General features: G+C 48.6%; 1 protein-coding gene across 1 annotated transcript; it reads right to left on the bottom strand.

The window, feature by feature from the left end:
- Positions 1–1,876: 1,876 nt before the first annotated feature.
- On the bottom strand, positions 1,877–3,131 carry dph3 (diphthamide biosynthesis 3). Its single transcript, XM_034549350.1, has 3 exons — positions 2,967–3,131; positions 2,753–2,827; positions 1,877–2,597 (listed from the first exon to the last, which is right to left on the bottom strand). The coding sequence occupies exons 1-3, from the start codon at positions 3,072–3,074 to the stop codon at positions 2,523–2,525; spliced, it is 258 nt and encodes an 85-aa protein (XP_034405241.1). The 5' UTR covers positions 3,075–3,131; the 3' UTR covers positions 1,877–2,522.
- Between the last annotated feature and the right edge of the window lie 9,369 nt (positions 3,132–12,500).

Raw genomic sequence — 12,500 nt, 5'->3', positions numbered from 1 at the left:
CCTCCCTTGTGTCTCAGGGTCTACTGGTCTGCCGTGTGTCTCAGGGTCTACGGGCCACCCGTATGTCTCAGGGTCTCCCGTGTGTCTCAGGGTCTACTGGCCTCCAGTGTGTCTTAGGGTCTACGGGTCTCCAGTGTGGCTCAGGATCTACTGGTCTCCCATGTATCTCAGGGTCTACTTGTTTACCCGTGTGTCCCAGGGTCCACGGGTCTCCAGCGTGTGTCTGAATCTCCTGTGTGTCTCAGGGTCTACTGGTCTCACGTGTGTCTCAGGGTCTCCAGCAGGTCTCAGGGTCTACTGGTCTCACGTGTGTCTCAGGGTCTCCAGCAGGTCTCAGGGTCTACTGGTCTTCAGGGTCTACTAGTCTCCCGTGTCTCTCAGAGTCTCCAGCAGGTCTCAGGGTCTACTGGTCTTCAGGGTCTACTAGTCTCCCGTGTCTCTCAGAGTCTCCAGCAGGTCTCAGGGTCTACTGGTCTTCAGGGTCTACTAGTCTCCCGTGTCTCTCAGAGTCTCCAGCAGGTCTCAGGGTCTACTGGTCTTCAGGGTCTACTAGTCTCCCGTGTCTCTCAGAGTCTCCAGCAGGTCTCAGGGTCTACTGGTCTTTAGGGTCTACTGGTCTCCCGTGTCTCTCAGAGTCTCCAGCAGGTCTCAGGGTCTACTGGTCTTCAGGGTCTACTAGTCTCCCGTGTCTCTCAGAGTCTCCAGCAGGTCTCAGGGTCTACTGGTCTTCAGGGTCTACTAGTCTCCCGTGTCTCTCAGAGTCTCCAGCAGGTCTCAGGGTCTACTGGTCTTTAGGGTCTACTGGTCTCCCGTGTGTCCCAGTCTTCGTGCCCCACCAGGAGGAGCGGCCGTTCAACAGTCTGAGAGGGGAGTTGTGGCCCCGCCCCCTTCCTCCCTGGTAGACTGTGATTGGCCGGCTCTGGAAACAACAGCATCATTGATCTGCTGTGAGCTCTTTGAAGTCAATGTCTTATTATTGATAAATAACATTAGTTTATTATTGTTTAATAATGTTTATTATTGATAAATAACATTAGTTTATTATTGTTTAATAATGTTTATTATTGATAAATAACATTAGTTTATTATTGTTTAATAATGTTTATTATTGATAAATAACATTAGTTTATTATTGATAAATAACCTTTGTTTATTAATACTTTTGGACTAAAGAATAAAACCTTCATTGTGTCTCAAAAACATTAAAAGTGAAATTGTGTTTTTAGGGAGATATTTTAATTAATTAAAGTACAATCAATGTTCCTTTGAACACATTAATGAATTATTATTTTAAGGTTTATTCATTTAACATTTAAATATTTAGAGGTTGGTATTAAAAGATAAATGCAGCTAAATGAAAGTAATAAAATGGATTAAAATAATTAAGATGTAATCTCCTTTGCCCTCTTCTTGGTCTTGGAGGCTCACCTGCTGCTTCCTTTGTCTGGTTCACCGGGCGGCCAATCAAAAAGCTCCATGGGGGGATATTAACATAACTACTGGAAGACACCACCTGAGCCTCAGAACCCACGACCCTCCAAAGGTCAAAGGTCAAGAATGATGCATAGCACATGTATCTATTATTATTATGGAGCTTGTTGTTTACGTCTGTTTTCTACTTTCATTTATTCTAAATTAATACTAATTATTTTTATTTCTGTATTTTACTTGTTTATTTGCATTTAATTAAATAATAATTAACATCTTTTTATTTCATTCTCTTTATGAACAAACAGACTTAATATCACAAATAAACCAACAAATAGTTACACATTAAATGAATGAAATCAGGTTTTAAATAAATAACATTTTATTTCTATTAAAATAGTTCATAAGTTAATAATTTGATATGAACATGGATTTAAAGTAACAGTCCGTGATGATGAAGGAGGGAGGTCAGGGGGGTCAGGCCTGAACTAGCTGGGTTTCTGTAGACTCTCAGACGTACTCGGTTCTGGTCCCGATGGGGGTCCATCGCCCTCGCCAGGGGGGCGGGCGCAGGCGTGTAACCGGCGTCCGCCTGCCGACGCAAACAGGAAGTCAGCCGCAGAACAGAGCGCCCCCAACTGGTCGAGGAACCGCAGGACCGTGAGGTGGGCGACGTACGACACCGGGATCAGGCCCAGGACCCCCGCCGCCATCTTCAGGGCCCGTCCCGGGACGGCCAGCAGGAGGCCGAGCAGCTCGTAGGTCTCCGTGGGGAGCAGGTCGGTGGAGAGGGTCAGCCAGGCGGGCTTCGGGGTGGAGCCAGGCCCCCCGCAGACCAAGACCCCCGACAGCTCCAGAGCAGGAACGCTTGGGTCCATGGCGGTTGGCACTCAGTGCCTCGGGGTCTACAGGTCTCAGGTTCTACTGGTCTCAGGGCCTACTGGTCTCAGGGCCTACTGGTCTGCCATGTGTCCCAGTTTTCACCACCACCAGGAGGAGGGGGGGTCCTTGGATATCCTGATGTGTGTGAATAGAGAGAAGCTGCAGAAGTAGATTTAAAGGAACAGTCCGTGATGATGATGATGAAGGGGGGGTCAGGCCTGAACCAGCTCCAGTTGGGTCTCTGTAGACGACGGGGCTTCCACGAGTTCTCCGGACATGAACAACTCCTAAAACATAAAAACAAACACTTTTATTTCCAGTGACCACTTCCTGTCAAGTGTCTCTTATTTTGAAGGGCCGACCACTTCCTGTCAAGTGTCTCTTATTTTGAAGGGCCGACCACTTCCCGTTATGGTAGCCTTATGCATAATAACGTGTTCACCTGGTCGTAGATGACTCTGACGATGAGCGAGCAGCTCGGACACGTGGCCACCTCCTCCCCGCTCTCCAGCTCCTCCTTGTAACAACAACAACATGACGTCACACAAACAACAACAACATGACGTCACACCGTTCTGCTGCTCCTCTCCGGTGGAGCAGACATTCAGGTCACGTGCCCAGCGGCCACGCGCCGTGTCACCCGGAAGCGGCGCTACCTTCGTTATGGCGAACTTGTCCCCGCACGGACACGGGAAGTAGTACGTGTCCGAGTCCTCGTCGTACTCAAAGTCCTCGATCTCGACCTCGTCGTGAAACACCGACATCTTGGCTCCTCTCGCGCGTGTTCGAGACGGCGACGCGTCTTGATGACGTAGGCGACACTTATTTTTCCTCTGCTTTAAAAGGCGGACTGCAAAACCCCCTCGGACAGGCCTCACGCCCCCTGCCGTACCGGAAGTGTAACAGCACCTCCATGTATCGCAATGAACAGTGATACCAAGAGCAATCACAGTTATTGATCCCAATCAGAGTGATGATCAGGACATAACTCGAGGACAGAGTGATCAATATTGTGTGTCCTATCAGGGTGCAGTTTGAGCCCCCGGCCACTGGGTGGTGCTGTGGACCAACGGTGGTTCTCCAGGTGGTTCCCTTCCTCCTCTCGGGGAGTTCTAAAAGCTTCTTGATGATATTGATTTCTCCTTAAAGTTCCAGAGGTTGTTGGTGGTTTCCCTGGAGTTCTTGAAGAGGTTCCGAAGGGATGTTTCAAAGGTTCTGAGGGGGTTCCAGAGGGGGTTATTTTACTGGTTTGACTGGTTCCTCTGCAGAACCAAAGGGTTCTTGGTGATGTTGAACACGTCCTGGATCAGTTCCAGGAGTGTGTGGGGCTCATAGGTTCTGAGGAGGTTCTGGACCATCAGAGAACATTTAAAGGGTTCTTTAATGGGAGGTTTGTGATGACTGGAAGAGATTTCATCTGGAAGGAGGTTCAAGAGGTCCTAAAGGGGCTCTTTATCCACCCTAGGGAGTGGGTTTAAGGGGCCGTGAAGGAGGTTCAAGAGGACCTTAAAGGGGCTCTACATCCATCCTAGGGAGTGGGTTTAAGGGGCTGTGAAGGAGGTTCAAGAGGACCTTAAAGGGGCTCTACATCCACCCTAGGGAGTGGGTTTAAGGGGCTATGAAGGAGGTTCAAGAGGTCCTAAAGTGGGCTCTACATCCACCCTAGGGAGTGGGTTTAAAGGGCTGTGAAGGAGGTTCAAGAGGTCCTTAAAGGGGCTCTACATCCACCCTAGGGAGTGGGTTTAAGGGGCTATGAAGGAGGTTCAAGAGGTCCTAAAGTGGGCTCTACATCCACCCTAGGGAGTGGGTTTAAAGGGCTGTGAAGGAGGTTCAAGAGGTCCTAAAGTGGGCTCTACATCCACCCTAGGGAGTGGGTTTAAGGGGCTGTGAAGGAGGTTCAAGAGGACCTTAAAGGGGCTCTACATCCACCCTAGGGAGTGGGTTTAAGGGGCTATGAAGGAGGTTCAAGAGGTCCTAAAGTGGGCTCTACATCCACCCTAGGGAGTGGGTTTAAGGGGCTGTGAAGGAGGTTCAAGAGGTCCTAAAGTGGGCTCTACATCCACCCTAGGGAGTGGGTTTAAAGGGCTGTGAAGGAGGTTCAAGAGGTCCTAAAGTGGGCTCTACATCCACCCTAGGGAGTGGGTTTAAAGGGCTGTGAAGGAGGTTCAAGAGGTCCTAAATTGGGCTCTACATCCACCCTAGGGAGTGGGTTCATGGGGCTGTAAAGGAGGTTCAAGAGGTTCTTAAAGGGGCTCTACATCCACCCTAGGGAGTGGGTTCATGGGGCTGTAAAGGAGGTTCAAGAGGACCTTAAAGGGGCTCTACATCCACCCTAGGGAGTGGGTTCATGGGGCTGTAAAGGAGGTTCAAGAGGTTCTTAAAGGGGCTCTACATCCACCCTAGGGAGTGGGTTCATGGGGCTGTAAAGGAGGTTCAAGAGGTTCTTAAAGGGGCTCTACATCCACCCTAGGGAGTGGGTTCATGGGGCTGTAAAGGAGGTTCAAGAGGTTCTTAAAGGGGCTCTACATCCACCCTAGGGAGTGGGTTCATGGGGCTGTAAAGGAGGTTCAAGAGGACCTTAAAGGGGCTCTACATCCACCCTAGGGAGTGGGTTCATGGGGCTGTAAAGGAGGTTCAAGAGGACCTTAAAGGGGCTCTACATCCACCCTAGGGAGTGGGTTCATGGGGCCGTGAAGGAGGTTCAAGAGGACCTTAAAGGGGCTCTACATCCACCCTAGGGAGTGGGTTCATGGGGCTGTAAAGGAGGTTCAAGAGGACCTTAAAGGGGCTCTACATCCACCCTAGGGAGTGGGTTCATGGGGCTGTAAAGGAGGTTCAAGAGTTTCTTAAAGGGGCTCTACATCCACCCTAGGGAGTGGGTTCATGGGGCTGTAAAGGAGGTTCAAGAGTTTCTTAAAGGGGCTCTACATCCACTCTAGGGAGTGGGTTCATGGGGCTGTAAAGGAGGTTCAAGAGGTTCTTAAAGGGGCTCTACATCCACCCTAGGGAGTGGGTTCATGGGGCTGTAAAGGAGGTTCAAGAGGTTCTTAAAGGGGCTCTACATCCACCCTAGAGAGTGGGTTCAGGGGGCCGTGAAGCAGATTCCAGTGGTTCTTATCTTGCTTCCTAAACCTGACCATTAGGTCACCGCTGAACTCATTTTCAGTAGATTGCTCCCAGATGTAGAGCCGTAGAAACCATGGTCGCTGAGGAGCATCAAGCACAAGGGAGCAGTGTGCTGCTCCTCACCGCCCGAGCTGGTGGTGAGGAGGAGCCGAGGAGGTCAGATGAATCGTCAGACAAGCATCTGTTGTCAGGGCGTGTGCCAGAGAGCCAGCGGCATCAAGTTGTTATTGTTGTTGAAATTCAGAGAGCGAGACACGAGGCGTTTAGTTAACAAGCCCAGTTATTATTGTTATTAATGAAGCATAATGGATAGAAACCAGAGTTATTGTTATTAATGAAGCTGTAATGGTTAGAAACCAGAGTAATTGTTATTAATGAAGCATAATGGTTAGAAACCAGAGTTATTTTTATTAATGAAGCATAATGGAGAAACCAGAGTTATTGTTATTAATGAAGCATAATGGTTAGAAACCAGAGTTATTGTTATTAATGAAGCTGTAATGGTCCAGTTGGGTCTTCTCAAATGAAACACCTTGAACATGTTTGTTGACCAACCTCTTTGATAAAGTTTAAAGGTTCTTGAAGAGGTGCTGAAGTAGGTTCCAGGCCTTCTCAACTTAGCTCTATGGTTCCTGGGTCCTTTAAAGCAAAGTAGTGGTCTGCAGTGTCCAGGGGAGGCCTTGGAGGAGGTTCCAGGGGTTCTTGTGAACGTTCTGATATTTTCACTTTTTTTGAGAAAGGTTGAGAGGTGGTTGAAGAGCTGGGGGGGGCCTTAGTGGGCTCCAGGATCCTTTGGGAGGTCCATGGGTCACTCGGGCGATATCCAAGACTGATGAGGTCCAACCAGGTTTAAAGTGCTCTTAAGGACGTCTACTGGGCTCTTGGGGGTTGGTTCCAGAGGTTCTTGGAGGCGTTCCAAAGTACAGTTGAGGTGTAGGCCTGGATATGTAGAACGTGGAGTTAAGAGCCCGGAGAACACTTCAGAGACCTGCATGAAGAAGCAGCCTCACTTCCCTCTTAAACACTGAATAAATACAGGTTCCCAAAACACTGATACATGCATGCACACACAGATATATATATATATCTATATATAGATATATATATATATATCTATACACAGTAAATTCCGGACTATAGGTCGCACCTATATATAGGCCGCGTGGTGCGTTCAAACCAAGTTGTGTTCATTCGCATCTTTCGCGAAAAGTGGGCATGGCATATCTCCATGGCTTGTCTCTGTAAAAACAGTTATTTCCGCCATCCACAACGGAAGAAATAACCACTAGTTCTGCTTTAAACTGGATGTGGACATCCCATAAACGTTGTAACATCTAACACCCTCGTGTCTGGGTTCATAACATCATCTGTAGGCTCACACAGCTCGGGGACTTCCACCGACTCCGTCTGGATAACTTCCACATCCAGAGCTGCTAGAGCAGCAGCAGCCAGGGGGCGGAGCTTCTCAACACTGATTGGCTGCTACTAGAGCAGCAGCAGCCAGGGGGCGGAGCTTCTCAACACTGATTGGCTGCTACTAGAGCAGCAGCAGCCAGGGGGCGGAGCGTCTCAACGCTGATTGGCTGCTACTAGATCAACAGCAGCCAGGGGGCGGAGCGTCTCAACGCTGATTGGCTCGCGAGTTGCAGAAGTTTTGCCAAAATTGAAATATTTCAACTCTGGCGGAAACTTTCCCAACGCGCCATTGGTGTCTATCACAACGCCCGGCGAAAAAGACAACCATTCGCGTCTGTGCATTGACTTTGCATGGGAGCTACTCGCTTGAAACATTCGCAACGCGTTGAACGCCCCATGGGTTACCGGTAGTTTGCCGAAACAGTTTCATTGGTCCACTGTGACCTGTTCGGTAATTTCATTGTTTAGCCGCATCGTTGTAAAAGCCGCAGTCTCAAAGCGTGTGAAAAAAAGTAGCGGCTTATATGCCGGAATTTACAGTAGTCTTTGTGACTTCACGCCTCATAGGGTCCATTGGACCTGGCTGTGTCTGAAGCTGGTCCTGGGACCAGACTCCTTGCCCCTGCTTCCTGCATCCAGCCTCTGGCTTAGACCTGGCCTCCTTCCCAATGGCCCTGCCTCCTTCTCTGTGCCTCCTGCCTCAAAGGCCGACCTCATTGGTCTGGCCTCTTTTGCGATGCCTCTTTTGCGATGCCTCCTTCCTCCATGGCCCTGCCTCCTGCCTGGTGGGCCGGCTTACTTCCTCCGTGGCCCTGCCTCCTTCCTCCATGGCCCTGCCTCCTGCCTGGTGGGCCGGCTTACTTCCTCCGTGGCCCTGCCTCCTTCCTCCATGGCCCTGCCTCCGTGGCCCCGCCTCCTGCCATGGCCCTGCTGATCTTTTAAAGCCCCCAGACCCCTAAAAACCCAGAATCTTCATAGGAGAACCTGAAACCACGGAACCGCCTCAGAACCCATTCAGACTCAACAACCTCTGGAAAATCATCTCACCCCTAGACTATTGCAACTCCCTCCTTCAGGTCTACCTGCTAATGCCATTCGACCTCTCCAGCTCATCCAGAATGCAGCTGCTCGACTGGTCTTCAACCTCCTAAATTTACCCACAATCCTCCGCTCCTCCACGACCTTCACTGGTTACCGGTGGCCGCAGCATCCGCTTCAAAACATTGGTACTTGGGTACCGTGCTGCGAACAGATCGGGTCCGGTCTACATCCAGGACATGGTCTAACCTCACACCCAGGACATGGTCTAACCTCACACCCAGGACATGGTCTAACCTCACACCCAGGACATGGTCTAACCTTACATCCAGGACATGGTCTAACCTCATATCCAGGACATGGTCTAACCTCACACCCAGGACATGGTCTAACCTCACACCCAGGACATGGTCTAACCTCACATCCAGGACATGGTCTAACCTCACACCCAGGACATGGTCTAACCTCACACCCAGGACATGGTCTAACCTCACACCCAGGACATGGTCTAACCTCACATCCAGGACATGGTCTAACCTCACATCCAGGACATGGTCTAACCTCACACCCAGGACATGGTCTAACCTCACATCCAGGACATGGTCTAACCTCACACCCGGGACATGGTCTAACCTCACACCCGGGACATGGTCTAACCTCACACCCAGGACATGGTCTAACCTCACACCCAGTACATGGTCTAACCTCACACCCAGGACATGGTCTAACCTCACACCCAGGACATGGTCTAACCTCACACCCAGGACATGGTCTAACCGCACACCCAGGACATGGTCTAACCTTACATCCACGACATGGTCTAACCTCACACCCGGGACATGGTCTAACCTCACATCCACGACATGGTCTAACCTCACACCCAGGACATGGTCTAACCTCACACCCAGGACATGGTCTAACCTCACACGCAGGACATGGTCTAACCTCACACCCAGGACATGGTCTAACCTCACACCCAGGACATGGTCTAACCTCACACCCGGGACATGGTCTAACCTCACACCCAGGACATGGTCTAACCTCACACCCAGGACATGGTCTAACCGCACACCCAGGACATGGTCTAACCTTACATCCACGACATGGTCTAACCTCACACCCAGTACATGGTCTAACCTCACACCCAGGACATGGTCTAACCGCACACCCAGGACATGGTCTAACCGCACATCCAGGACATGGTCTAACCTTACATCCACGACATGGTCTAACCTTACATCCACGACATGGTCTAACCTCACACCCGGGACATGGTCTAACCTCACATCCACGACATGGTCTAACCTCACACCCAGGACATGGTCTAACCTCACACCCAGGACATGGTCTAACCTCACACGCAGGACATGGTCTAACCTCACACCCAGGACATGGTCTAACTTCACACCCAGGACATGGTCTAACCTCACATCCAGGACATGGTCTAACCTCACACCAGGACATGGTCTAACCTCACACCCAGGACATGGTCTAACCTCACCTCCAGGACATGGTCTAACCTCACACCCAGGACATGGTCTAACCTCACACCCAGGACATGGTCTAACCTTACATCCAGGACATGGTCTAACCTTACATCCAGGACATGGTCTAACCTCATATCCAGGACATGGTCTAACCTCACACCCAGGACATGGTCTAACCTCACACCCGGGACATGGTCTAACCTCACATCCACGACATGGTCTAACCTCACACCCAGGACATGGTCTAACCTCACACCCAGGACATGGTCTAACCTCACACGCAGGACATGGTCTAACCTCACACCCAGGACATGGTCTAACTTCACACCCAGGACATGGTCTAACCTCACATCCAGGACATGGTCTAACCTCACACCAGGACATGGTCTAACCTCACACCCAGGACATGGTCTAACCTCACCTCCAGGACATGGTCTAACCTCACACCCAGGACATGGTCTAACCTCACACCCAGGACATGGTCTAACCTCACCTCCAGGACATGGTCTAACCTCACACCCAGGACATGGTCTAACCTCACACCCAGGACATGGTCTAACCTCACACCCAGGACATGGTCTAACCTTACATCCAGGACATGGTCTAACCTCATATCCAGGACATGGTCTAACCTCACACCCAGGACATGGTCTAACCTCACACCCAGGACATGGTCTAACCTCACACCCAGGACATGGTCTAACCTCACACCAGGACATGGTCTAACCTCACACCAGGACATGGTCTAACCTCCACCAATCGGCTTGTAGCTCCTTCACTTCGAGTTAAACACTCAACAAAGTCACGACTGTTTGCTGTGCTGGCTCCTCATTGGTGGAACGAGCTCCCCATTGACATCAGGACAGGAAGTCTCTACAGACTAAAAACACATCTTAGTGACGACACCTTGAATAGGGAAGGTAGAGCCGTAGTAGCACTTTAGTAGCACTTAAATGTCTCTTACTGATAGCACTTTGTAGTTTAGTACTTTAGCAGCACTTAAATGTCTCTTACTGATAGCACTTTGTAGTTTAACACTTTAGTAGCACTTAAATGTCTCTTATTGATAGCACTTTGTAGTTTAACACTTTAGCAGCACTTAAATGTCTCTTACTGATAGCACTTTGTAGTTTAACACTTTAGTAGCACTTAAATGTCTCTTATTGATAGCACTTTGTAGTTTAACACTTTAGCAGCACTTAAATGTCTCTTACTGATAGCACTTTGTAGTTTAACACTTTAGTAGCACTTAAATGTCTCTTATTGATAGCACTTTGTAGTTTAACACTTTAGCAGCACTTAAATGTCACTTACTGATAGCACTTTGTAGTTTAACACTTTAGCAGCACTTAAATGTCACTTACTGATAGCACTTTGTAGTTTAACACTTTAGTAGCACTTAAATGTCTCTTACTGATAGCACTTTGTAGTTTAACACTTTAGTAGCACTTAAATGTCTCTTACTGATAGCACTTTGTAGTTTAACGTTATTGAAGAAATTGTACTTTCTTGATTCTTGTTGTTCTGAGTTTGGACTCATGGTTTAATGCACTTATTGTAAGTCGCTTTGGATAAAAGCGTCAGCTAAATGACATGTAATGTAATGTAATGTAATGTAATGTAATAACAATGTAATGGAAAACACTTGAGGAACCCCTGGAACCTCAGTGATACCCTGAGCCCTCCTTCTCGTCTTGGACTCCCAGAAGATCTTCAGGACTTTAACTTGTAGTATTTCCACAGTGTGTATTTGTACTTTTACTTCAGGACTTTAACTTGTAGTATTTCCACAGTGTGTATTTGTACTTTTACTTCAGGACTTTAACTTGTAGTATTTCCACAGTGTGTATTTGTACTTTTACTTCAGGACTTTAACTTGAAGTATTTCCACAGTGTGTATTTGTACTTTTACTTCAGGACTTTAACTTGAAGTATTTCCACAGTGTGTATTTGTACTTTTACTTCAGGACTTTAACTTGTAGTATTTCCACAGTGTGTATTTGTACTTTTACTTCAGGACTTTAACTTGAAGTATTTCCACAGTGTGTATTTGTACTTTTACTTCAGGACTTTAACTTGAAGTATTTCCACAGTGTGTATTTGTACTTTTACTTCAGGACTTTAACTTGTAGTATTTCCACAGTGTGTATTTGTACTTTTACTTCAGGACTTTAACTTGAAGTATTTCCACAGTGTGTATTTGTACTTTTACTGCAGTAAAGGATCAGAGTACTTGTTAAATCCAAAGCATTTCACTTCCTTTCCCCTAAGAGGGAGTGCTGCACTGCTTCTCGGAGTGCGTGTTAGATGTCCGCTTGCACGTGCACGCGCGCACATCTTCCTCCTCCTCCTCCTCCTCCTCCTCCTCCTCCTCCTCCTCTTGTATTCCCGTAGTCAGGTGGAGTTGCTCTGTGGAGAGAACCCAGTCCTCGTGATGCCGGTCCCGGTGATGGAGCTTCTCCCGCTGCACGCGCCGCACCGGCCGGTCTGAGCATGAGAGACCCCGGCGCGGCTCGGACCGAGAGCAACCCGGGGTAACAGGAGAACCATAAGAGAACCATACGAGAACCATACGAGAACCATACGAGAACCATACGAGAACCAGGACGAGAACCATACGAGAACCAGGACGAGAACCATACGAGAACCATACGAGAACCATACGAGAACCATACGAGAACCATACGAGAACCAGGACGAGAACCATACGAGAACCAGGACGAGAACCATACGAGAACCATACGAGAACCATACGAGAACCAGGACGAGAACCATACGAGAACCAGGACGAGAACCATACGAGAACCATACGAGAACCATACGAGAACCATACGAGAACCATACGAGAACCAGGACGAGAACCGGTACGAGAAGCCCGCATCCAGCAGCCAGACCGGGACCAGAGAGGACGCGCAGGTCAGAGCGCACACATGTATTTATGTTTATGTTTATTATAGGAAGTATTACACAAGACCCGGACCCGGTGCTGCGCGTGTGCACCTTAGAAACACGCTCTAATATAAGGAACACATATCAATGCTAGTTATTATATATAAATGAAGTATTTATTGTTCTATGTACAAGTAGCAGACTTATCAATCAATCAATCAATCAATCAATCAA

The sequence above is a fragment of the Cyclopterus lumpus genome, chromosome 2 (genome assembly GCF_009769545.1).
Source record: "Cyclopterus lumpus isolate fCycLum1 chromosome 2, fCycLum1.pri, whole genome shotgun sequence".
Classification (NCBI taxonomy): domain Eukaryota; kingdom Metazoa; phylum Chordata; class Actinopteri; order Perciformes; family Cyclopteridae; genus Cyclopterus; species Cyclopterus lumpus.
The sequence above is the reverse complement of the archived record's forward strand: the minus strand, read 5'-3'. Positions and strand labels throughout refer to the sequence as shown.